This window comes from Trachurus japonicus, chromosome 3 (genome assembly GCF_045865225.1).
Source record: "Trachurus japonicus isolate A0001 chromosome 3, Traja_1.0".
NCBI classification, from domain to species: domain Eukaryota; kingdom Metazoa; phylum Chordata; class Actinopteri; order Carangiformes; family Carangidae; genus Trachurus; species Trachurus japonicus.
This window is the reverse complement of record NC_140909.1, coordinates 37,207,869-37,233,854: the sequence shown is the minus strand read 5'-3', so window position 1 is coordinate 37,233,854 and position 25,986 is coordinate 37,207,869. Positions and strand designations below refer to the sequence as shown.

Genomic DNA, 25,986 nt, shown 5'->3' with positions numbered 1-25,986 from the left:
TGTCCCAAATTAAATCAGTTTTGGTCTGATATTGTCAAATGCTTTTCTGAGGTATATATAACTGTAATATTTCTCCAGATCCACTCACCGCAATTATAGGTGGCTCTCGACACCTTTTTATGCTCACCAATTTGCACCGTAATACTATACAATATGAAATGGGTATGGCAAAAAGTGATGAGGCGTCCTTTAAGGCCTGGCTTTCAGAAATCACCAGTCTGCTACATATGGAAAGGATCAGACACATCTCTCTCTCAGCTCTGCAACCTTTGATAGGATGTGGCAACCATTTCTTCTATATCTGTCAAGAAAGACCTAAAAGTAATACTTCACTCACATTGATCTCTGTCAACGTAACTTCATGTTTTTGCTTTGCCGCTTGTCAATGTGTATTTGTTTTGAACAAGTGCTGTGCTTTTTTTTAATTATGTCACAGTTCGTCTGTTTTCCCACTTAATTAATATATTGAAAATTCATAAATTTAAAAAAAAAAAATGTTTCTGTGCATCCATAGCTGACTCTGTTTGTTGTATGTGACCCTGGATTTGCGGTGTAATTTATGAAATTGGCCTCTCTCTATCTATCCCACAATGCCCAATGGGAACAGAGAAAGAACGTGCAGGCTGCATTATCTTACTGACCTAACAGTCGCAGACACAGTAAATGGCTGAAATAAATAAAAACGAAAATGCTGAAGTAGCTCCCTTCAAATCCCTGCTGACTTGGGAAAGGCCTCATCATTGTGGGAACACTATGACCTTGTGCGAGCGGTGACCCTGTCTATACATAGCTCTGTTTTGGATTATGACACAACTGTCAGTTTCAGATGGGGAAAAAAGATATCAAGAGTTTACGGACACGGATATCTGGCCAATACGTGGTTAGCACTGACGCATCACAGAAAGAGGATTCGAACCTAGGGACTGGGGCCTTTCTGATTAGAGCAGTGGTTCTCAACCTTTTTTGGCTCATGACCCCATTTTGACATCACAAATTTCTGGCAACCCCCAATCACGTGCAGTCATGTGATCGCAGGGTCGCCATAAATTTGTGACGTCAATCAAGATGTGCCAGCTGAGATATTTTTATTTCAAATTGTTTTTTATTGGGTTTTCAAAAAAAAGCTGTAGTGAGAAAAAACAAAACAACTGAAACTGCCAAAGAGCCAATAGACACAATGCATGAATGCCATGCATGGCTCCAATCTCCTGTGTGCGTTGGATATAATATCAGATATTTGTATATGCTGCATTTTATTTGAACTCGATTTATATTTGAGAAAGGGAAAGTATAGAATACAGTTGTTTAAGATTGGGTGTGATGTTTTTAATCATATTTTTTTTTTAAAGAATAGTAATTGGTTACAAAATATATTTTTATCAGTAATTTTTATCAATTACTCATGATTTCAGGCGACCCCATTTGAATTCCAAGCGACCCCACATGGGGTCCCGACCCCAAGGTTGAAAAACACTGGTGTAGAGTGAGCATGTTCTCCCTGTGCCTGCATGAGTTCCCTACATAGCCTCCTCCCACAGTCCATAGGCATGTACGTTAGGATGATTGACGACTCTGAACTGCTCAGCGGTGTGTGTGTGTGTGTGTGTGTGTGTGTGTGTGTGTATCTCTGTATGTCAGTGCTGTGATAGACCGGTGACCTGTCCAAGGTGTACCCTGCACTCACCAGCCAAGATTGCTGGCACTCACACACAGACAAGGTTAGGCAGTATAACTGATGGATGATTGGTTTCTAATACTGTGGTTGTAATTTGCTATGAAACACATGATCAAAGAGGAGAGGTTGTGTCATCCCAAGCCTGAACAGTAACATTAGAAGCCTAAAATAAATAAATATATAAACTGTAATAGGGTGTGAAGGTCGGTTTCATATCCAAAGATGTGTTTACAAAAAGGCTATTTTCAGTCTAGGAGACAGAGAGTCAGGACGTCTCCAGCCATCCGAAATCCATAATTGCAACTGTGCATATTGTCACCGTCTCCAGCAGCGAGAGATCTACAGCAAAGATCTACGGCCGAGTTGCTGTGGAAACCTATTAATTGTTTGTGAACCGCCGAACGCAGTGTCTGTAAACTGCAGCAGCCCGGAGAGTGTGACAGCAACGCCGCTCTCGTGCATGATTATGATGTGAGAGGCTGAAAACATGGTGTTAAAATACATTTGATTTGCTTTGAATAGAATAATTGCTTCTGCCAACCAGGTCTGATGTCAGGTGTCATGACAGGTCCTGACAGCGTCGGCTGATGTTTCTCCATAGAGGAGCTGCTTGAACCACTTAGAGAGTCTGTGTGATACTTTGCACATTATCATACATCAACAGTTGACAAAAGCAAAGAAAAAAAAATTGTTGTCTCACACATAATTTTCCTGATAGCAAAGTAACAGGTCGGCAAATGAGTAAACACACATACATGAACAGGTGGTGTTACCTGGAGGGGGGGAGCTGAACTGCAGGGAGGACAGAGACGTCCAGGACTGCTGGCGATCTGGAGCACAGACCAAGAGAAACACAGATTAATGATGCCATCGTTGACACGGGGGCATAAATTACAACAACAATGGTGTTAGTCAAACACTATGGTGCTGAGAATGCAATTTCAATTTCATTAAACAAACAGAAAACCAAAACAACAGCTCACAACATGATCACGCCCTAATACAGTGGTTCTCAACCTTTTTGGCTCGTCGTGACCCCATTTTGACCACCAACTTCCTGGCAACCCCGCGATCACGTGATATTTTATTTGAACTCGATTCATATTCGAGAAAGTGAAAGTATAGAACACAGTTGTTTAAAGGGATAGTTCAACATTTTGGCAAATTTTGGCGCTACTGAGGCTAATGGGATTTCTTGGTTTCCCTCATTAAACTCATCAAATACACAATCCAAAACGCTCTTGTGAAGTTGTGACCTGCACATTCACCACACTATGAGATAACCTACTGCTATGACTATAGGGATTATGGCAATGGGCCAATTTGCCAAAATGTTGAACTATCCCTTTAAGATTGTGTGTGGTGTTTTCAATCATAGTTTTAAAAAGAATAATAATTTGTTAAGAAATATTTTCATCAGTAATTTTTTAAGTCAATTACTAGACATTTCAGGAGACCCCATTTGAATTGCAAGTGACCCCATGTGGGGTCTCGACCCCAAGGTTGAAAAACACTGCCCTAATATATAGAGGAAACATGCCGTTTCAGTAAAAACACCCTGAGTCTACAGGAGACAGTTAAAACAGAGTGAGAGGGGGGACAGTGAGTGTGCAGTACTGAGGACATGTGCAGGACATGGACACTAACAGCAGCTCACCACATCCTCCCAGAGTGTGGGATCCAGCTAGACCCGGTCCACAGACCCAACAACCAGAGAGGAAGAAAAGACACAGGCCAGGAAACAGGCAGTTAAGTTGATTGAAAGAAGCAGATTAAGAGAGACAGATTAAAAAAATGAGTAGAAAGCCGAGAGACGTCCAAGAGAGAGTTTGTCAAATCTCCAAATCCTCAAAAGCAGGAGACTTAACCATTTGCATACTACAAGTATTCTCCTTATAAAACCTAATAAACCGGGGTGTAAGCAGCGGCATAGTGTTTAGCTGATTACCACCACTTCTGAGAACCAAAGCATGTGACTGGCTATTTTTCTGGATCTGTATTATGTATCCATCCGTAGCCGCTGAATGCTGGCATCATTCATCATCTGTGTGTGAACCACCTCATCAGAGCAGTGTGAGATATACGGGATGCATGTGAAAAGAGGAACAACAATGAACAGGCTGTCCATCCTCGCAGCCACGCTGCTAATGTGGGAGATTATGAAGCCCCGAATATGTTCCCTGGCTGTTATCACCGAGTTCCAGTCTGTTTCACAGTCACAGTAACGCGCTGCGCCGACGGCAGAGACATTGACAGAAAGAAAGTTGGAAGGATACGGACACGGATCGTTCTCGGCTTTCCGTTATTGAAGCAGAAATGCTGCATGTTGTGTTGGAGTTGTGTAAAAGAAAAAAAGAAAAATCAGCAGTGCACCACTGGAGTTCTCATACTCATCAATACATCCTCACATTTTACTGCTGCAATGTGCTCATCCATCTTTGATGTCTGCATCTGTGCATGTGCATTCTGCATGACGTCTTAATGAAACCAACCTCAGAAATTCATTAGCCGGTTTAACAGACATTTTGGCAAAATGGTCTGTTTGGCCCTGTTTAGTGTAACAGCCGTGCAGGAGCAAAGATGTTTTCTGAAGTAAACAGAGTTCTTCCCACTGATTAAAGCGAACTGAAAGCCAACTTACTGCATCAGAGATAAGACTACTGTACAGCTTGTCCCATTTTTCAGTACCTGCTGTGCCCACAGTGCTGTAAACATCCGAACTCAGCTCCTTCCCACTGTCAAACACTGAGTCGAAGGTGATGCTGGGAATTGTGGGAGAAGTCAGACCGTTGTCCTTGTCAGCGCTCTTCAACTTCCTCCTTATCTTCACCTGCCAAGGAAACACAAACATCTTAGCTCAGCAAAGCGTTCGAGTGGAGAGACATGGGCATTTGTTTGACATTTGAGTGACGCAACAGCCGCTTTGCAAAGCAGTCAAACTGTGCAAAGTAGGAGCGATATTTTTCAAAAAGTTAACAAAATAGAAGTGTGAATATTCTGTTTCCAATGAGTAACGTAATGCACATGAATGTGTTTTTTCCCCTCTTGCAGTATCATACTAATCAAACATGACAATGGATTTCTAGCAGCCATGAAATAATGTCATCTGAAAAATGACCTGCAAAAATAGTTTGGTGAATTCAAAATTCATGTTTCCATTACTCCTTAAAATCACAGTTTCAAACTGTGCATTTGAAACTCCTTAACTCTGTTGAATATAGACCAGATAATGAAAATAAAGGCTTTCTAATTCAAATGTCTAATCTACTTTCCATTTCCATTACTCACTCGTGTGTTTTGTTGATGACGACAGCAGGAACAGAGTGATGATTTAAAGAGCAATGACAGGTCAAAAAATTTTTTTTTTACCTGAGATATTTGCACATTTGAACAGAACAGTTCTGACATGTTAACAACATTTTACAATTCATGCACTGCTCTTTTACCCAAGTTCTAGTAATATTGAACAATCAATATGAATACTATGAATACTTTTCCCCCTATCCCACCTAAATTTCTGTTTTTATTCTTCCCACACAGTTTTCATACCACCACTGACAACTATCACAGACACTACAAACTACAGCCTTTAAAAACACCATAAGGTTGAATCAACACCTCTCTAAAACAGTTTTCACAAAAAAAAGACACAGCACAATCCTCATGACAGCAGGATTTACAGTATTGCAGGTCTCTTGCTTCAGACCGCATTCGTTTCACCATGGTGTGTTTAATAACCTGGAAACTGAGTGTGAGAAGCAGCTACAGTAAAATCTATAGGATGATTACTAACCGATTTCTTGGGCTTGGGGGTGGTCAAAGACGAGGCGGGGATGCTGGATCGCTTCTTCAAAAACATCTTGAATGTGGCTGAATCAAAGTTCTCAACTGCAAAACATCTCCATGAAGTCTGGAGGGGCCACGAAAACAGCAAGAAATTGGTTGGACAGGACGCAAGAAAGAAAGCAAAGGCTACATGAAAGGATGGTCTCAGTAATGAGCCTGGGGCTTTGAGACAATCCAGTACCTCTGCTATACTGTGGTTTTGTTTCAGCATTTCTTGGTCAAATACCTGAATGAGGCAGGCAGCTGCAGGGATCTGTCTGTTGAAGTGTTTCTGTCTTTGCTTCTGCTGCACCTTCAGGGCGAAGCCGGAGCCTAAGATTCCCTGTGAACAACAGCAGAGCAGAGTTATTGCTTATTAATCCACTTCTATCAACACACTCACAGGCGGCAGTGTGATCCAAGGAGAAAGAAATACACACAAAGTTAATCCAGAATTAGAAGAATAACGTGCCGATAAGTGCTGAAATTTCCAAGTCTATTATTCACTTTGTTCAGTCACAGAAATCAATAGTTTAAAATGTTAATCACTTAAGTCTTTACTCAACTAAAGATATATTTGTGGGTTAAAGTTTCTGCAATGCATGGGCTTCTCTAAATTTCACGTAGCTGCGAACTGAAAATGGTCTGAACTCAAACAAATTCATTATTTTATACACTACACTATGAATACTTTATAAAGGAGCCAAGCTTTACACGTTTGATCCAAACTCTTCTCCACGCACCACCTGACTGTAACCATGTTTAAATGCAAAGTTATTGCAGTAGTTAATCTGAACTGCATTTCTCGACTTTGAGAGTCTCGCGTAGAATCTGAGTTGTTGCATAGGTACGACCCTCGCTATACAGGAAACATTAGAGAGGGGATCAATATTTTGAACACAACACACAACAACTGTGAACAGATCTGAGACACCTCAGCCTGAAATATGCTGTGGTTCAGCAGTTTCTCTTTCCACTTACTGCAGGCAGGGCGAAGAAGGAAATGGCAAAGACTGAGAAACAGGATGCGATGGTCTTTCCAATCCAGGTTTGTGGCACTTTGTCTCCATAGCCAATGGTAGTCACGGTTACCTTTGAAAACACACATAGGAATTAGTACAAGATGCTTCAACACTATATCTGCAGAGCTGTAGACATGAGACGTACATGCTAACATGCTGAGGAAGCCCAAAAGTGTTTACCTCCTTATTCAGTGTGGTATGAAGCTAATGTAATATTTGCTAATTAGGCAACAACTTACTAAGGCTGATGGGAATTCCCTTTGCTCTGCAGATATTTGGTCATAAACCTGAACAATGGACAAATTGAAGATTCAAGAGATTCAAGAAATCTTCATTGTCCCCGGGGGGCAATTTGCAGTGCAGCTAGCAGTAAAACAACAGTAAAATACACAACAGTGACACATCAATGACATACATAAAGAACTGGATCGATAAGCAGAAATGATAACAGAATAAACAACAATAAAATCCAATCAATTCTCATCCCTATCATTCAGTCATCAGCACCAAACATGCTAAGTACCCCTAATAAATTGTTATTGTAATTTCTCAAAGTGCACCCCCAATGTGCACCAGATTGATGCATTTAAATTTACAATGCTCAAAGCATGCCCCCTGGACCCCGCTAGAGGTGCGGCCTCTGGGGGCTGAGCCTGAGCCCCCCCAAAGGTCTGATCCTAGAACCGCCCCTGCTGTGGTGCATGTGAGGGTGTATCGATGCACCTGCATAGAGCTGAGTGATCTGTGTTGTTTTTTCTTCCAAAGTGTGTGCGTGCGTGTCCTTGCACCAAATTCAACACTGCACGAGTTAAGTACACCTGCCAAGTGTCCCATACATCAGATGACATACAGTTGGTTCAAATATTGGTAGGGACAAATCTGCTCTTTCAAAATATTTGTATGGACATGTCCATCCATATGCAAACCTACACCCAAGCATTTGAATAAATGACAAATAATTAAAATGTTACAGCTGGTTGACAGGGATAGCTAGAATTGACTGATAGATCAACAGTCTGCACACACAACATGCACCCTGCACACAACATTTTGACTAAGTAACACCACTACTAGCAGCTTCATGAGAAAATCTTACAATTCTGGTCAGCGTGCTCGGCCTGGACTTGACCCCGGGCCGTGACAACAGCTGTGGTAACTGGTTGCAACTCATCTGCTTTGAGTCTTTACTGTAGTGCATGAGGCCAGAGTGTTTTCTCCTGACCTCTTAGCTCCAACTCTGACCTTTTTCACTGCTCCCACTCTCATTTACATCTTTATGCACTCAGAGTGCCTAATGCAGACAGTAAGTGTGTGTGTGCTGGACTCAATCCTGATGAAACTCCAGTGTGTAAGTCGCCTGCAGTAATAAAGTTGTTAGGATTTTGCCGTGTATGTGTGTGTATGTTTTTTTGTTTTTTCAAATATCAGGATCCCTGAAGTTTCTAAGAAGCAGAGTGGGTGGTGACTTATTGTCTGAAAATAAAAATTTCCCCTTGTTTTCTCAACACTATTTGTTTTGCTGCTTGTATTAACAGCCCACTTGATGTGCCCTAGGGGTTTGACACAACTCCTACTGTAACAACAGTAGTACACATAAAACAATGTCTATATTTGACCTTTCACTTGCCAAAATACTGTTTACAACAAGTGAGTGTTTTCTGTACTATCACGCTCTTAGCAAGATGGCAATAAAAAGAATGTTACGATAGATGGAATTAGTTTGGTGATTTAACGACATATCAGAGCCAATTCTTCTTACTAGCAGTTATTTAAAGTAATAATGAATGATCTTTACTTATTCATTAGACTAAAGTGTAAGACTTAATTAATTATTAATCAATGGAATAATTTGACATTTTGTCAAATATGCTTCCTCGCCTTCTTGCTGAGGGTTAGATATAATGATTGTTACCACTCTCACGTCTGTCTGTCTGTTCACTCTGAAGCTATTAGCTGGCAGCAGTGCCACCGTCTATGTAAAGAAATAAGAGACCCCCTCCTCCCTTAGGCTGATGCAAAAATGAAAATGCCACTGCACACTCTTTTATGTGTCTATTACTCAAAATAGCCCAGATATCAAGGGTAGCAAAAATGTAGCATAGTGCTGATTTATAATGGGTATTACAGAGAACAGTCATGGAGAGAGAAAAAGAGAGAGAAAGACAGAGAGAGAGAGAGGTGAACCGATGCAGCAAAGAGCCATGGGTTGGATTTGAACCCGGGGTCCTGCGGTTTGGACTCAGCCTTTATAGTCTGTGCTCCACCAGGTGGGGTTATGCCTGTCTATAGCTATAAAAAGCAACCTATGTGTCTGAGTGTTTTCTCTCAGTGGACTGAGTACAGGATCTGTCAGTCTGTTCACTGTCTACTGCGATAAAACTTCTCCAGTCCTCTCGGGGGTTATAAAAGGTTTGGTTTCATTTGACAGCACTTTGGGGATATTGTTTATGGAATGATGTGGATAAAATACAGGACAAGAATGTTATATTTAAGTACATGATAGACAGGTATTATATTGTATAGGATAAGTAAGCCAAGTATTTATCTTAGCTTAGCATAAAGAGTGAAACCACAGGAAACACTGACTGCATTTACATGGACTTAAGTATTGATCAGGGTTTTTAAGTGTCCCGTTTTTGTGTTGAGCACCAACGATTTAAACCAGGATACTGAAGTCCATGTAAACGCAGTCACTGTTGTTTCACAGTTGAAAGAAAAAAGAATATATATATAATTTTGTAAATTGTTCCAGTACCAGAGCTGCTCACAGGTTTTATGTTAAGCTAAGCTAGAAGTCACATGTCCATGGCTTGATATTTACCAGACATTAGAGTGAAATCAATAGATAGATCGATACTGTATTGATCCCACAGGAAATTCAGACACCCAGCAGCAAGTTAAAAGACAAACTGTACAAAACTTTAAAAAGTAGATTAAAGTATATTAATATATATATATGAAAAGAAAACTCTCCTGGCCAGGAGCAGTAATGACAGGAACAACAGTTACTGGAACAAGTTTGACACACACACACACACACACACACACACACACACACACACACACACACACGCATACACACACACTGACTTACCACTCCCCACCACAGAGCATCGGCGTAGTTTCCAAACTCGACGGAGCCGCTGCTATTGACTGCATCTTTCTCTGCCAGGTAGACAAAGTACGAGGAGAAGATCAGGCTCAGGAAGCCGATGTATAACGTAGTGATGAGCTCCTGAAATTCACATGAATAAATGCATCACATATTTAACTCAGTAAACAACAACAACAGGGTCATTGGGTCACTTCAAAGAGCATAATAATATTGAATAGTACGTCTGCGTGGCCGTGTCTTGTCTAGTATGGCTGCGTCTGCTGATGGCATGACATATGGATGTGAATATTCATGCACATGTGCGCTGGATGTGATGATTAAAATCTTCTTTTTTGACTATTGCTGCTGTCTCTGCTGTCTCCTATGTCATTCAACTACAGCTCCGTAACTTTAAACTCAGTATAGCTACTCATCATTTTGCTGCAAAGATGTTAGACTTTAAGGATAAGGCTGAAATTATTCTCAGCTCACAATTCTTCAGTTTTTTTTTTCTTTCCGACTTCCTCGCCCTGTCTGTGGCTCTCTGCCCCCAAGCTCATTTGATCCTACTGAAGACATAAATCTTTCAAAATGCATCACAAATAGAGGTTCTTTTTTTTTTTTTTAAAGGCTCAGAAATCAACAGCTGGGCACAATGGGAACAGCTGATTATAGCTGTTGTCTGGCTTTTTAATTGGACGTTTATTACATAGACTGTATGTTTCATCCAGCCGTGGGCCTCGTTCTGTGAATTGTGTTTGCTCAAAATGAATATGCAGATCAGAGCATGTTTCATGTCTGAAATAAACAACATCAGAGCTCACATCCTTTCTGAGAAGCTGAATTCTTCATCATACAACATGTCATTTTGTGGCTAATTTTCACTAACTATTCTTTTAGAATGAATTCAAACGGGTGACTCAGATTTTGATGACGAAAATGTCAAATGTCATTGTTAGTTAAAATGAGACAAAGGAAGAAAAAAAATCACGGTTTTCCAGGCTAAGATGAAAGCAAAATGACTAGAGATTTAGTGGAATAAAATCTGACTAAAAATAATGAGGATGAAATTGACTTTTAATCTCAGGACTAAGACTGCTTCTAAAACCAGCCGAGAAAATAACCACTCCATTATTTATACAGAGTGTGTGTTCCTTCTCTTACAACTGATGTGAAAGTGTGATTAAAAAAAACAAAAAAACATCTCGACTTTTATGCCTTTTTTTAATGTAGCTGCAAAAGAACCATACACGAGTTTAAACTGAAGCTAATGTTTATAATAATCACTAATCACTGCAGTGGTTTTTGACGGAATTCAGACAGGCATTAAATCATAAATTAATTTGAATCCCAGACCGTGAGTCTCTCTCCCCTTACATTCAAAATAACTATGAAGCATGTTATTGCAGATTCAATAAGGAGCCGTCTCTGATTTTCTCAGGAGGTCTAATTGGGCTTAGCTCTTATCCTGTCTGACTGTAATTGGACTACTGATTTGTGAAAGAGCTCTTTAAGTGAATGTTCTCTTCGCACTCACCTACTACGTGATTTAAGCTGTGTTTAACCACTCAGGCTGCAGGAGCACACAAATTGGCGTGGATTCCTTAAGAGCAAAATTCTTATTTGCTCCTCGGCCCAAAACTCTCCAAGCGCCGCGGAGGAGCAGCAGATTACCACAGCTATGATGTGGGAGAGAGCCGTATTTGCCTCCCTTGAAATAACATAATCTTGTCCTTATATTACCCCCACACACAGAAAGCACCTGTGGCCCATCACTCCCCCAGCATCTGTTTGCATTTCTTTTTCACAACTTTGTACAAAGGTTTGGCATCATCGTCTTTGGCAGTGAATGCGACAGCCTCTAAGACCTTCAACAAACATCACTGCTTGCAAACTATAGTTGCGTGATTCACAGAAAATAACAGCTTTTTTGCCTTCAGGTACGCCTGTCCTTGATTCACTACCAGAGGTTTAGCACATGTGTTGCTGCTGCTGTGACCCTGCAAACACATTGAGGAGACGTGTGGCTCCCCATCTGCCAGCGAGTAGCAAGTGTGCAAATTGTGTTTACAAGCCACGAGCATGAGCATGCTACTCAGTGTGCGTATTTAAATGTTGTTACAGCACAAAGACCGAATCCTGATTAGAGTTGGTGAAACTCTGTTGACTTTAAAAACTCCAGCTGTTGACACAGAATGGCTGCAGTTCCACGTGTCTGTGCGGGAGAGTGGATGAACCGTAACAGACCGTCACCAAGGAGCAAAACACTGGAGGCACAGTTCACCTGAGTCTGGATGCTTGTTGGCGCTCCGACTGTAAACTGTACTGACTGTCCTATGAGCACACACTGTACTTCCCCTCAGGCCTGCTGGGACTGTACGGGGCCTTAATGGCTGTATGCTCTACAGCCAAAAGGAAAATGGAAGAGAGAACAACATGAACACGGGGTGTGCCACATTCAGGTCCGACCTCAACCCAGCCAGTGTGGGATAGAAGTGGACGTTTTGAAGCCTCAAATAGACTGCACCCATGCTGACTTGTCATTCTCTATTTATCTTGCTACTTGGTAGAAATATTATTCTAGTCGTGGATACAGACTAAACAAGATAATTAAGGCAAGTGTGTTGAATAGACAAATGATGTTATTTTTTCAGAACTTTTTCTGATCCGTCCTTGTTTCCTCGTAAATTGGACCCAATTTTTCCCTCAACGAGGGAGCCAATCACAGAGGGGACAGCAAGACGATGACGACACACCGAAGTGATTTAGTTGATAGCTTGTTGATCCAACATGGCAGCAGATGCTTTACCTTTCGATGCAGCATTAGAAAGTAGTTTAGACCGCAAGTTATTTTTAAAAAAAAGGGCAACGTTTACTGTTTTTTTCTTCATCGGATTTCTAACTATATTCGTCATCGGGTATGATTGATACGATTGGCTATAAGCTACATACAGACGCATTTGATAAACATTCGTATCGCCCTTTTTAACAGATCTGGGCTTTCGTAAACCACGCCTCAAATATGAAAAAATGAACTGGTGGTTCCCAGACCGAATCTCAATCTACATTGAGAGATCTGTTTTTTCTTTGTTTCCCTGTCTGTCTTGTGTGTATGTGTGTGTGTGTATGTGCAGGCTAGGTGTGCTGTGCGCTGACACTGGTCCTGGCTGTTCTCAATAAGACACACCTGTCTCACATCTTCCTCACCGACAGCCACCAGGCCAGCCACAGTATTGAAGACAGAGGAAGACCGGTCTCTGCTTCCAGTCTCCACTGTTTGTTGCTCAGCCCGGTGTGGTGAAGCGTGTGGGCTCAACGTTTCTAGTGCTTTATTTGATCTGCTGGTGCCTTGTTTTTTGACCCGTCTCTCCGCTGCCCTCACTCTGCCGCCGTCCTCAGTTCAAGCCTCCAGCCTACCTCCACCGTTGTTTCAGTCACCTGTCTGGATAACTCACCGTCAGCCTGCCATGAACTGCCGCTCCATTCCAGCCCTACCCCCTTCGCTTTTTAGCCTCTGTGCCTTCAACCCTCTCTGGGCTTCACCCTCATCCTGCCCTGCATGCTAGCCCATTACCTGCTCTGCCTTGCTTCATCCCTGGTATTAGTGTTTGTCTATAAAAGAGCAACTTTGAACTGATTTCCTCTGGTCAGAGTCTGCATTCTTGAGTTCTGATCCACATTTATAGCCCCTAAAAATACATCAAAAGATGAAATTCAAGAAGGAAAAACAACCGTAGTGTTTTGTTGGGAAGAGTTGCTAGCCTTTGAGGACCACTGGCCCAAACCTTTACTACACTTCCCCTACCCTGCCTTCATTCAACTGGTTCAATATCACAAAACGTGGAATTAAATTGCTCTGAAATTAAAAGTAAACAAGACTGTCTCCAGCTTAATGCATTTAACAGGTCTCACACCCGTATGCACATTCCACTCAATTAATAAAGATTGCATCATCTACTTTATTGCACGTGGTGATTGCTCAAGGGATGTGATGCTCTTACATGGGAAACAGCTATCATCATCTATCAGTATCTATGGTGACAGATGTTTTGCGGTCATGGATGCAAATGGTAAGTGCATCCGAAAATTTTTTTAATGTGACCTGCCAAGGGACTACTGATGCAAATTAGCTTAAAGCTATAATCTAGTGCATCAAATGGCAACATTTATGTTTGAACTTTACACTGTCCCTTCTAAATAAATTAAAATGGAATTGATTTGAAATCCCAAAGTGCTTCAGCCACAAATGTTATGGTGAATGGGAAGAACAGGAAAGATGTTCTCTATCCCCGACTACAGAGGTGGTTAGTGCTGGCGCTAACAATGTCATCACACCTGAGAGGCAGCCTAAATAAGCTTGTTTTGTTAAGTATTTATAGCAGTCACTTCATTACCAGAGCAAACCAGAAACACAAACAGAATGACTGCTTAACTCATCCAAATGAACTATATTTATATCAATATTTAGTTTTATTCTGATGTAACAGCTTTTCATTATTGGGCCATTACCGTGTGTGTCAGACATTCCTGATATTCTACTGCAAAATCACAGGTTGGCATAAAGATACATAAACTGTAAAATATGATGACCATTGTCTCCGTTATCCCAGTTTCTGAAGAGCGGTTTTGAAACCCAGAGTGAGCTGTTCTGATGTCATCATCTTGACTTTGACTGAACTCCCTGCTATTTAAAAAGAAAAGAAAAGAAAAGTAGAGCCAAGACTTCCTCCACCTGTTATGCAAATAGGCCTCACCATCAATTATGGATTACTTTGTGCCTTAATAGAATTCAGAGTTCACCCTCATGCAGGAGGAACTAGGGATGTTTGACTTTTGGAGCCGGCCTCGTGTGGCCATAAAAGGAACTGCAGCGTTTGGTTTCATTTTCCGATCCGAGCATTATTTCATCTAGCTTACACCTCACAACGAATGGCTACTTACTTGGAAGGAATGGTTTTGGGAAAATGCCCCAGTGCCTCCCCTGCACTGACACTCACTTTCTTTACAGCTGAGGTCAGTGACTGTTGATGACGAGCAGCAGCCAGCAGTAATATAGTCATCAGCCAAGGCCAGTACAAGGAAGCACAGTGGGTGTTGCTGGATGAGCAACATCCCTGATGCTCTGCTCACCTTCATCACTCTCTCTTTTTACACAGACATTGCAGACAGCTCCTGCGGCCTTGTGGGAATAATCACAGCCACCTCTGTGTCTCAGCTGAATGAGACCCTGGAGGAAGACATAGCCCTTTCTTGCTGAGTCCATAACCCTAAAAACCTAACCCATTACACAGTAGCTCTTTTCTTGTGGCTCTCTGCTGACTATTCTTTTATCAGTGTGATGTATTTCCATTTGAAGACACTCTCCCTCTGTACTGCATAGTAATGAAAAATAATGGCCTGCGCGATGAGGAGAGGCTGAAAATCCCCGGAGAGAGAGCTTCCAGCTTACTAATAATAATCAGAAGACCATATGGTCCTGGACCTTACATATAATGTGTGTTTAATGCTGTGTTTGTGTACCTGCCGATGGATGAAGACAACAGAGCCCAGGAGACGCCAGGTTCCTCCCTGCCGGTCAACGTGAAGCATACGCAGAATCTGCAGGAAACGAATCCCTCTGGAAAATAACAAACATGTGCTGGATGTTTCAGAGCAAATGGATGTTGACGAAAATGTACAAGCACTATAAAGAAAAAAAAAAAGAAAAAAAGAAATATATATATATATATATATATATGGGCACCAAAATGTCACAGCCATATGGGATTGTTTAAGATCTCATTCCAAAACCATTTACTGCTACAACTGCCTGCTCCTCTGGGAGAGCTTTCCCCAAGATTCAGGGCCAGGCTGCACAGTTTGGTCCCATTCAGCCATTAGAGCATTTGTGAAGTCGGCCACTAATGTTGGACAATACAGCTTGGCCAGTTCATCTCAGTCATTAGATAGGATTTAGGTTAGCTCTGTGCAGGTCAGTATTCATTGTTTTCCTCCAAATGGATCTGTCTTTATTCACGAGGGTGTTGTCTTGTTGAAATGAGAGAGTCTTCAACAAACTGATGCTATAAATTTAGAAGCACTAAAACCACTCACAATCTAACACAGTGGATCCCAACCTGTGGTACTGACGTGTACCTCCACAAAGGTACTGCAGATGGCTTGATAAATGATGCACAAAACAATACAACATTGGTGAAAATATGTAATCATGAAAAAAATACTATTAATATTGTTGCAATGTTAACAAATGAAATAATACTCAAACAATATTCATGTTTATGATGTCACTGTTTTACCACCAACCTTGTTTACTTGTTAGCTTTCTCAGTGTGATTATAAGATTATGACCGTGGCAATAAGGGGAGTATCAAAATGAATTGTTGGTTAGCAACAGGAAGAATTCAAAGGAAAGGGAGTCACGAACCAGATGGTGAATCAACAATTCATCTCACAGTCAAACAGAAAAGAAAAATTGAGCTTCTCCTACTTCAGGGCCCGAATGTTCAATCATCATCATTAAAATAAAAAGTGCTTGGATGTGAGCTGCCAATTAGGCCATGAGCGGGAAAAGGGTGGGGACCACTGCTCTAGTGTTACAGTCACACTTAATTGGAACTATATGGGCCCAAACACAAACCATGATCCCACAGGAACAAAGTGCACCGCCATCAAGAAGCTGGACACCTGCAGAAACACACATGCTTACCTTACTGCAGAGGTGGCAAACACTTGGCCTTTGGATCCCACTGACAGCACAACTATTGACGCAACAACTACAATCAGGTCTGCAGAGATGGAGAAAATGGGGCTTCAAGTATGACTGTGGGATAAGCTTGCAGATGTTCAGTATATAGAGGTGTGGCAACTAGAGAGTGGAGATATAAAGTGGAAGGAAAGTGTTCTATTAAGAAATTATCACTGGTTTCATAAATTATTCTATAATTTAATTGGGGTGAGAAGGGCTGCAAATAATTCTAACACCAATATCCGTTTCAGAAAGTCCCAATTTTTGGAATAAAAACCAACCTGAAGGTAGAGGAAATATTGCAGTGACAGTTTTAATTTCATGCTGAATTTTCCTGAGCTATCTCGTTTTGGGTTGAGGCCCAGGATATTTTACAGATATTGTTTAAATAGTGTGTGTGGGCGGGCAGTGATAGGTCTCTTTGTGTGCATGTGTATGGATATGTGTGCATATAGGTGTTGTGCTCCCACCTATAATAGATATTGGCTTCCTGGCGAAGCGCAGTCGGCCCCAGATGCCAACATATTTACTGCGGCAGCCTGCTGACCAGAGGCGGACGAAATATTCCACGCCGAAGAACACCACAAGGACGATTTCCTGTCAGAGGAGCAGAAGAACAAACGGAACAGACGAATGAAGGAGAACGACAGGTGGGGGAAACAGAAAGAAAAAAAACACAAACAAACATCAGGTGGTGTTGCAGGTTATTGGGTGCAACAACTCCCGAACATCTGCTCAGACTTCAGCAAAGTGCACATGAAAAACAGATATGGCTGAATTATAGATGCAACTGTTGCACAGCTGTTCTGCAGATTCTCTCACACACCTGATCATGTCACTGCAACTTATTAGCAATTATTGATTTTCCTTCCACAGACACGCCATTTGTCACTGTTTAATTTGTACCACACCATTGATTAATTCCTTAATTCGGCTGCTAAATGCACACAATGACCTGCCTGACAGTTGAAGAATAGTGACTATGCCCCCTCACAAATCATTTTATATTATTTCTTTGGTGTTTGGTTTAAGTGGTACTTCACTGTTTTAACACATCAGAATATGAAACCTTTTGTGACTCTAATATATTCCCTCAAGATGTCCAACCCCTGCAGTCTGAGTGCTTCTGAGTGAGTGCCTAACATTAAAATTGTTATGTATCATAATTAGGGTGGACAAAGTGCACAGCTCCACTACCTGAGACAAATTAAAGGTACTGATGATCAAAATACTATAATACAAGTTAGAATACTGGAGTACTTGCACTATAGTTTTCAAAGTTCATTTTTTTGTCAACACATTTTTTTATTTGTATCTACAGCATGATATATTTAATGAACCTAAGATTTCTGAAACAACACACTGAATCCAAAGCTCATAAAATATGGTACAACGCTGATAGAAATGTCCATAAAAAAACAAGCTTTCTGTTTAGAAGTATTTGCAACTATGAATGTTAAATGTAACTTTGTCTCTAAAATTGGATAGAACATTTTTGTAGGCATAAGTTTGGTTGTGGGGTGAACACAGCAGGGAAGAAATCCACCTAGTAACATAGTGCATGCTTAGAATATAAACTGCATAGGGCCTGAACAAATTGGTATGCCATTACTAAGTAGACTGTTTACACTGAATCATACAGCCAGTACTGCATTTTGTGACTCCCCAGTGACTGTGGTGGGGATATCAGGAGCCTCAGCCTCATAACCCGCCATCGTATTTTTAAAGAACCACAATGCATCATCAGGCAGTTCATTATGTCCACTATACTCACAGTGCATTCTCTGAAATTCTTGCTAATCTAGTCTACATTCAGGTATTTTATGTACACAAAATTCACATACTATGCATACTACCAACACACAATCTTTAGTTAATTTTAAACAAAAACCAGAGTGTAAAACTGACAGTGTCTGGTTTAATGTCTAATGCAAAGCCAGGCTAGCTATTTCCCCCACATATGCAGTCTTTGTGCTAAGCTAACTGGCTAGTGACAGTAGTGTCATATTTACCAAATGACATCTGAATTACTTTCCTAATCTTCTTCTCGTCTTCCTATTCTCTCCATAATTATTTCCAATTCATGTGCCAATGAGTGAAACAAGCCACAACAGCATGTGTCCAATGCTAAACATGGAGCTCATACAATTACAGCTTCTCAATTAAAGCGTCTTTATTTCAATTCCATGCAAGTTTCCACCAGTTCTCCTTGAGGACAAATGGATTTAAAAAATCAATTACAGCACACAATTACACCAACGTGTGGAAATTAATGAACTTGTGTGAATGAGAACGCAATTACCTCCACATGATTCTTGATAATTGACAAGCGCTTGCAAATGAAGGTGTCTGAAGGCAAATGAGTAGCCTTTCTCAGATTTTAAATAGTGACATGATCCGTCTGCAGTGAATGATGAGAGAAACAAACCCGAGGATTCAGGCTGAGAATGTAAAAGCAAGAGACGCGTTTCAGCTGGAAAATACTGGAGGTGTTGTTAGTCATTAGAGCCAAAGATTAAAACGTCAGTGAATATAAAATAGCACATCTTATAAACTGAAAATTGGATTAATATTATGTTAAATTGTGCTCTTGGAAGCTAATATGTAAAATGTTGTTAATTGATGCACAGAGGATCGCTGCTTCAAGGCTGCAAATGGTCTACTTGAAAAAGCAAAACATTAACAAACAGGAAGCAAAATCCAAACAGCTGTTTTTAATTATAGCTTCACATTTCATCCTTGACTCGGCAACAGCTTTTGACTGCATCAAATGATCTTCACCAGGAGATGGCATTTCCCCAGCCGTCATCAAGCACTTGTTGACTTAGACATTGGCTGGACCAATTTAAACCACCAGACCACATTGTATACGTCTGACGTCAATGTGTTCTAGACCTTGGAGGCACAAGAATGTCTCCAAAAATGACCTTCCACGATCAAGCGTGATCTTTCACTGTGAAGGTTTAAAATCAACATGGAAGAGAAATCCCATCAGTGCTCCTCCAGAGGTCTTTATAGGTTCACTTGATGTTGAGGAAATGACTCGCAATCTAATCAAAATTGCAAAGTATTTATGTTGGGTTACAAGACCAAACAAAAATCACATCATTAATTTCATATCTTTTAATTGAAAATGAGCATTCCAAATGAAATCACATATCAAAATATCTGTCCATACAATTGCAATAGGATGTTTGTTGCATATGATGCAGCCCTTCCTAGAACAATCTGAGCCAATCATACTGTAAAGTATAATCACTGCACTGGAAATCAACAGCTAATTGTTTTTAATCAAATTATTATGCTTTTTAGAACTTGACTCATATTTCTTGTCTGTCTGTTATCGCCAACAACATCTTTTATAGAGATAGAGATAAAAATATAACTTATTCATTTCTGTAAATGAGACTTTGAAGCATCAACACAATGACTTCATCTGTAAACTGTGCTTCTCTGCTGTGGCTGCTTGTTACCTGGTATGTGTTCTCTCTCTGTTATGAGGGATGAGCACTGCAGATCGACCCGTGTATATGTTCCAATACAAATCAGCATTAAAATATAAGAATATGAGTCTCCTCATATTTTGGAATTGAGGCTCCAATACCTTGTGATAGAGATGGAAACTCCTAAACAAATGAGCAGGTGGATGTTGTGTTGAATAATTTAAAGCTTTGTTTTTTAAGGATTTGGTTCGAAATGATAGATTAATTAGACAACAATGCAAGTTATAATTTGAAGTATGAGATAAATATTATCCAGCTTTGTGTACCTAACCCCCTTTGTCTTCCTTATCTCCAGTTTCCCCACCTCCCATCCCTCCAGTTCCCCTCCTTCTCTGCTTCCTGTCCTCCTTTTCCCTCATTATGGGAACCACAGGGGGGACAATAAAACTAGGATACCTCATCTCGTCATTGCCCACCTCCACTGAGTCTCACTCCCCAAGTTCCTCTTGGCAACATCTTTCCATCTAAAAGCCATCATTGATCCCCTTTCAACCCTCTCTTCATCCCCTTGTACTTAACCCTCACTTCATCCCACCATCCAATCTTAAACGCTGTCTTCAACCCTAATCCATCCTCTCTTTCCAATAATGTGATTTGCATTGGTTAATGACTCAGTGGTATCTGTTGAAAATCAAGTTTTAAAAAACAAAGTCATGCAGAATTAAAAACAAAATGTACAAGTACTTTTAATAGTTCACAGTCAATTTGACTCGTGAAGCAAACAAATACATTTAAGAATGTGAATCCTTTGGGCGAGCTGCCAAGCATCTGGCCGTAGACACTACTACAAACACTGTGAGCCAGTGCTGCAGCTTCACATAGGGAGCACAGTGGTCTCTGTTAACCTTGAGTGTGCAGGAAGAAAGAACGAAGACAAAGGAGATACTACTGTGTTTGGGGGAGGCGAGAGAATGAAAGAGTGGCAGGGTCAGAGCAAATCTCTAAACTGGAGAGCACAAAGTACAAAACAGTCCCCAAGGGACGGAGGACGGGAAGGATGAATGTTTGAGATTTTGGTTGGTTTAGTAGCATGGCAGTTATTAATTATTCATTATCTGTGTAGAAGAGAAGAATAAGAAGATTAAATATCTCCAGAGAGTGAATTTAAGGCAGAAAAAACATCTTGCCATGAAATATAGGTTCCATCGGTGCAGTGTGTTTGATACCGAAGTTCAGATTTTTCTTTTCAATTGATCCGCCTCACACACAGGAGCTTCTCCATTTCGTAAGAACGCGGCAATAAACCGAAAGGATTTGAGATTCCGACGTGCCAGCTCGTGCAATGCCGTGACCCTTTCATCCCATTATCCTCACGCCAAGGTGAACATGTCACATGTGGCATGCTCCAGTCCTCCTCCAAGAAAATCCTTGAGTCCTTTTTGTCCTTTCTTGAGGGGTTTTCTTTTGTCTGAGCTTGAGTGACTTGCCCATCGCCTTAACAGTTCCTGCGTTCAGCAGCTGGTGTCTCGGGGTTAAGTTTATCCCATTTACTATTGATTTTAGACGAGCCGCCTTCGCCCTCTCAGGCCAGCGGGAAACCCTGAAATTGTTTGGAGGGGGAAAGAAACGCCTATGTACTTCCAAACAAACTGTCTTTAAATTGTTTCTTGTGAGGCAGCAGTGAGGTCAATCAAAGCATGAAATTGCTTTTGAAACAAGAGAACTGAAGTTTGATATTAGTCGTTTTAAGCAACGTCTTCGTCGTGGAGCTGATTGCTGCAGCAGCACCTTGAAGAAGGTACAGTCAAACTGTGATGGAAATTACTGTAATGACACATCCGTAATTACTTGCAAATGAATGATTTGACCTTCATCATCACTTAATGTCTATTAATTGCATTGTTTTATGAGTATTGTTAGCGTTTGATTATCAAATGAATTGTTTGACATGGAAAGGGAGCAAAATCTTTCTGTAACTACTGAAAACAGAGTAAAAAAAAGAGAGGAACATTGCAAATTGAGTAAGTGGAAGGAAGGCTCAGATGAGGAGACAGCCGAGGGAGAGAGGGCTACAGGCTGCATCTTCAGTGTCAACAGTGCCGCTGTGATAGGGAACTCCTGAGATTAAGATTCTCTCAAACCTTAATCACTCTGCTTGTGTCTTTTGGAGCCCTGAGGTTCATGGACCACTGGTCAGGATCATTAAGGGTACACTCTGGAGCTCTCTTGTTTACATTCAGTGGTTGTTGCCCAAACACATTTATTCATCCTGATATGCAAACAAATACATGGAATGCATCCTGCTTTATAAAATATCTATTAAGCTGTTGGTTTGATTTTTTTTTCATTTTCTATTATTCTGAAAGCTGCCTTATTTACTCTGGCTTACTTATTTTCTTCTTATTCTGCTGCACTGCCACCCCTGAACTGCATGAAAGTGTTGTCATCGCTTTCATTCAGAAGAGCAGAGCTGGACAGTTATGCATCAAAAACACGAGGCAGGAACACAAGATATTCCATGTGAGCACAACACTAATATATATAATCTTTAAAAGAGCATATGATGGGTCTTGGAGCTGGCATTAAAGCTGTTTGTCTCTTTTCTTTAAACTCTCTCCCTATCTGTTGCCAGGATCACTTTCAGAGTCCTTCAGTCTGCCTTCAGCCTTACTGGCATATGGTCACACCTGCATTTGAAGCAGATCCACTTTCAGAGGCTAAATAAATCCACACTGGTGAATATTAACTTGAGAATTCACATCAAAGACCAAACTGTCTTGGTGGTGCAGATCTTTTATGGAACAGAGACCCAGAGACCAAAAAAAGGGGGAGAAAGCTATGATATTATAATCCCAGTCTTCTGCAATATAAACTGCTTCACAATAGAAATGCAGCTGGAAATGTCAGCAGGCATGCAGCTAACCATTAAATGCTGATATTTTGTTAAACATACAGTATGTAGGTACACTGCATCAACGTCCAATACCAACATCAGTTTGATGTAGAATACTGACGACAGCTGACATTAATATTTTGTTAGTATTACGTTGGGGGAGTTAAGTAACCACCACATTAGTCACTGATGCTTTTATCCAAAGCGACACATGAGTGAAGGACACCTCAGCGCAATGCCAGACCTTGAGTAAGAACTAAGTAGTACATCTATTCAACAAGTGAAAGGATGTAGTGTAAAGAGAAGTGAGAAGAGGGGGTGAGTCTTATTGCTGAAGACAGAAAATGACTCTCCTGTTTTGTTTGCGATTCATAATCTGTGTGGCTCCAAACCTTGCTCTCATCTCTAATGGGTCAGCTACAGCTTTATTAGAGGTACTGTAGGTCCAAACTGGCAACAACATTAGTGTATTATGATTAATCCCAGGTTAGAGTTTGGTTAAATTAACACTCACCACCCAGAAAAGTGTTGTGTGAGCCAGGTCCTGGTACTGCTGAATGGTAGAGAGGACACTCAGGATCAGACAGGCCAGAACTATGAGAAACCTGTTGGAGGAAAAAAAACAGCAGGTCTACCTTAGTCTTGATTAAGATGTATGTTTATTTCATTTATTCTCATTTTGTCCAGTTAAATAATAATGTCCAACTAGCTCTGGTTATGTTACTGACAAACATAAAATCTTGGAAATCAAAGCTTTTGCACATTCTGTCATCAGTCAAGTCACGTAAACTCAGATCTCCCTTCTGCACTTTTTAGCGTTGCACTTCATATTTATGTCAACACTTTACACTCTGATTTAAACAGAAATACATCAACTTTGGTGTCTGGTTTTGGAGTCTTAAGCCTCTGAACAACTTCGGGGGAAAAAAAAAAAAGAAGTTTCAAGCCAGCATAACATTACTTTATATTTTTGTCATGAAAAGTATCTGAGTGAATTTAAGCAAACATTCAAGGACAGCCCTCTGGAGGAAATGCTGTGAACCTTTTGAACTCCAGCATATGAATGCAAAGTGCATGATAAACTTGTCAAATAACGAGCTTGCAGGTTCACTCATACACACACACACACACGCACAACAAACATTAAATTGCTCTTTAACATTCTCCTTATTCCTCCCTCAAGGTCACAAGTGTTTCCGCTGCAGCAACAAAAAGACGTTTGTAACTCTTCGACCTACTTTGGAAAAATATATTTAATTTCTTTGAGATATGGGTTCAAGCTGTGACGTTGTTCCAAAAACATAAATCACACACTCTCATGTGACCTTGATTTTTTTTTTTCGATTGAATGTTTTAAACAGAATTAATACATTTAGCAACCAGCAGGATTTGAGGATTCTTTGTATGACCCTGCTTTTGTTATCTGGTTCAGAACAGTCATTTGGACCAAATGCCAAGTGGTGACAACCAATATGTCTTTGTGACCAATTTTCACAGCTGTGCATAAAAGTCAGAGAAGCCTTTAATTTGAAGGCAGTGGAGGAAGATGGGAGAGCAGAGCTGACTGCAGTGAGTCACTCTCAAAAACTCGTAACCTTGTTCACATCTACTTCCAAGCCAGGAACAGCCTCAGTTCCTGTTTTTATTTTTGTTACAGCAGTGCTGTCTCTGCTGTAAGCAAGTCGATGCTGGAGTCACTGCATGCTTTTGCACTGTTCTGACTGTCTGCCTGTTAGAGGGACATCTTAGACAATTAGGAAGAAATGCACATGAATCTTGTTGCCGCTGGGGCGCAGACAAACAAGAGGGAAGAGATATGGTGGTGAAGGGCACAGCCTCTGAATGGATCCACGTGACAGAACAAACGTACATGGGGGCACAGGAAAGGTTGTTTCCTGTTTAGATACAGTTTAACCCTGCTGCCGGTGCTCATTTCAAAGCCCAGTAAAGGGAGAGAGGAGCACCACTATCACATGATACTGCATGAATCTGACATGTTTGGATATTTTGCACCTGGGGAAAGTTGGTATGGAAATGTAAGTTCTATAATTTGCAAAAGAAAACTCTAAGATCTTAAAATATAACTTTGCTTGTTCTTTAGTCAAAATAAAATCCGATTGGCATAAAAGTGGGTTATAAGTTGTGCTTTTGAATCGACCATATAGGACTAAAGGGAAAATAGAGATAGATAGATAGATAGAGAGCATGACAAGCTAACAGCATGTAGACCCAAATCACAGTTGGTTTACATCTTTAAGCCAGAGGCCATTAGGCTGCTTTAAATGTGGAGACTGACTCTTCTTCAGCCACTAGCAGCTCTGTGAGGCTATAGCCTTAGTGCTGCTTTGGGGTAAATGCTAAAGTCAGCGTGCTACAGTATGGTGCTCGCGGCAGCAGTGCCGACATGCTGACGTGCTTGTTTACCAAGTTCATGTTTCGGAAACTAGCCTGTTAACATCTGCTAATTAGCATTAAACACAAAGTACAGCTGAGGGTGATGGGAAATGTCTCGGTCATAATAAAAAGTTTGATCTGATGATAATGCAAGATGAAAAGTAAAGGGATCACCAGAGTTATCAAAATAAATCCTAGAAGAGTATCTGAAGAAGATTTCATGGCAGACACTCATGTGTAAAAGCATCTGTTAGCATCCCTCAGAGTGATGCTAAAGCAGAGGTCAGGGGATCACTTAGTTAAAGTTACCCCGAGAAGTTTGCTTTTGGTTATAAAAGAATTTCATATTAATGTGGATGAATCTACATTACCCACACTTGTCCATTTTTGATAAATATATTGTTTTGTCCTATAGTTATTTTGATATTACTATTTACTCGCCCAGCATTTCCTAGTTTTGGTTTCCTGGATGCTGCCCAGCGGGTCATGGGAATAACGCCGCCGGATCGCTAGTTGGCATCGTTTATGGTCGAATTACAACGGTATCTGATCGTCTTTGAACCTCCGACTTTCTTTCTTGATGAATGAAAACATTCTTGGCAAATGCTTTCGCTTTCGTCCGTCTTGCGCCGGTCCAAGAGTTTCAACATGCTCATGGGGCTCATGGGAAATGTAGTGTCAAAACACTTCACTTTCCGAAACTCCTCGTAGTCCCTTTAATAGGATCCATGCATGTTGGTACAAAATACAGAATAATTGAGAATATTGACTTGCTAGTAGTACTTCCTGAAAATTCAGGGGGACATCAAAGTTGTTACTTCTACTGTCATCATTAAAGAAAAAAACAACAACAAAGCAGCTGTAATGAATCACTGTCTTGTTCCTATACGAGCAG

At 40.8% G+C, this 25,986-nt stretch overlaps 1 protein-coding gene across 3 annotated transcripts in view; it reads right to left on the bottom strand.

Moving 5' to 3' along the window:
- The window catches only part of kcnq1.1 (potassium voltage-gated channel, KQT-like subfamily, member 1.1), a 41,768-nt gene that overhangs the window by 8,956 nt on the left and 6,826 nt on the right, over positions 1–25,986 (bottom strand). The window contains exons 2-12 of one of the 3 annotated variants that reach the window (XM_085772249.1): positions 23,212–23,302; positions 16,832–16,958; positions 16,323–16,401; positions 15,137–15,233; positions 9,617–9,757; positions 6,482–6,592; positions 5,748–5,843; positions 5,469–5,585; positions 4,364–4,505; positions 3,333–3,359; positions 2,449–2,505 (exon numbers count right to left, since the gene is read on the bottom strand). In XM_085772249.1, the coding sequence (XP_085628375.1) occupies positions 2,449–2,505; positions 3,333–3,359; positions 4,364–4,505; positions 5,469–5,585; positions 5,748–5,843; positions 6,482–6,592; positions 9,617–9,757; positions 15,137–15,233; positions 16,323–16,401; positions 16,832–16,958; positions 23,212–23,302 (1,085 nt within the window). Of the gene's footprint in view, positions 1–2,448; positions 2,506–3,332; positions 3,369–4,363; positions 4,506–5,468; positions 5,586–5,747; positions 5,844–6,481; positions 6,593–9,616; positions 9,758–15,136; positions 15,234–16,322; positions 16,402–16,831; positions 16,959–23,211; positions 23,303–25,986 lie in introns of all 3 variants that reach the window. The other 2 variants (XM_085772247.1, XM_085772256.1) reach the window with 2 other exon arrangements.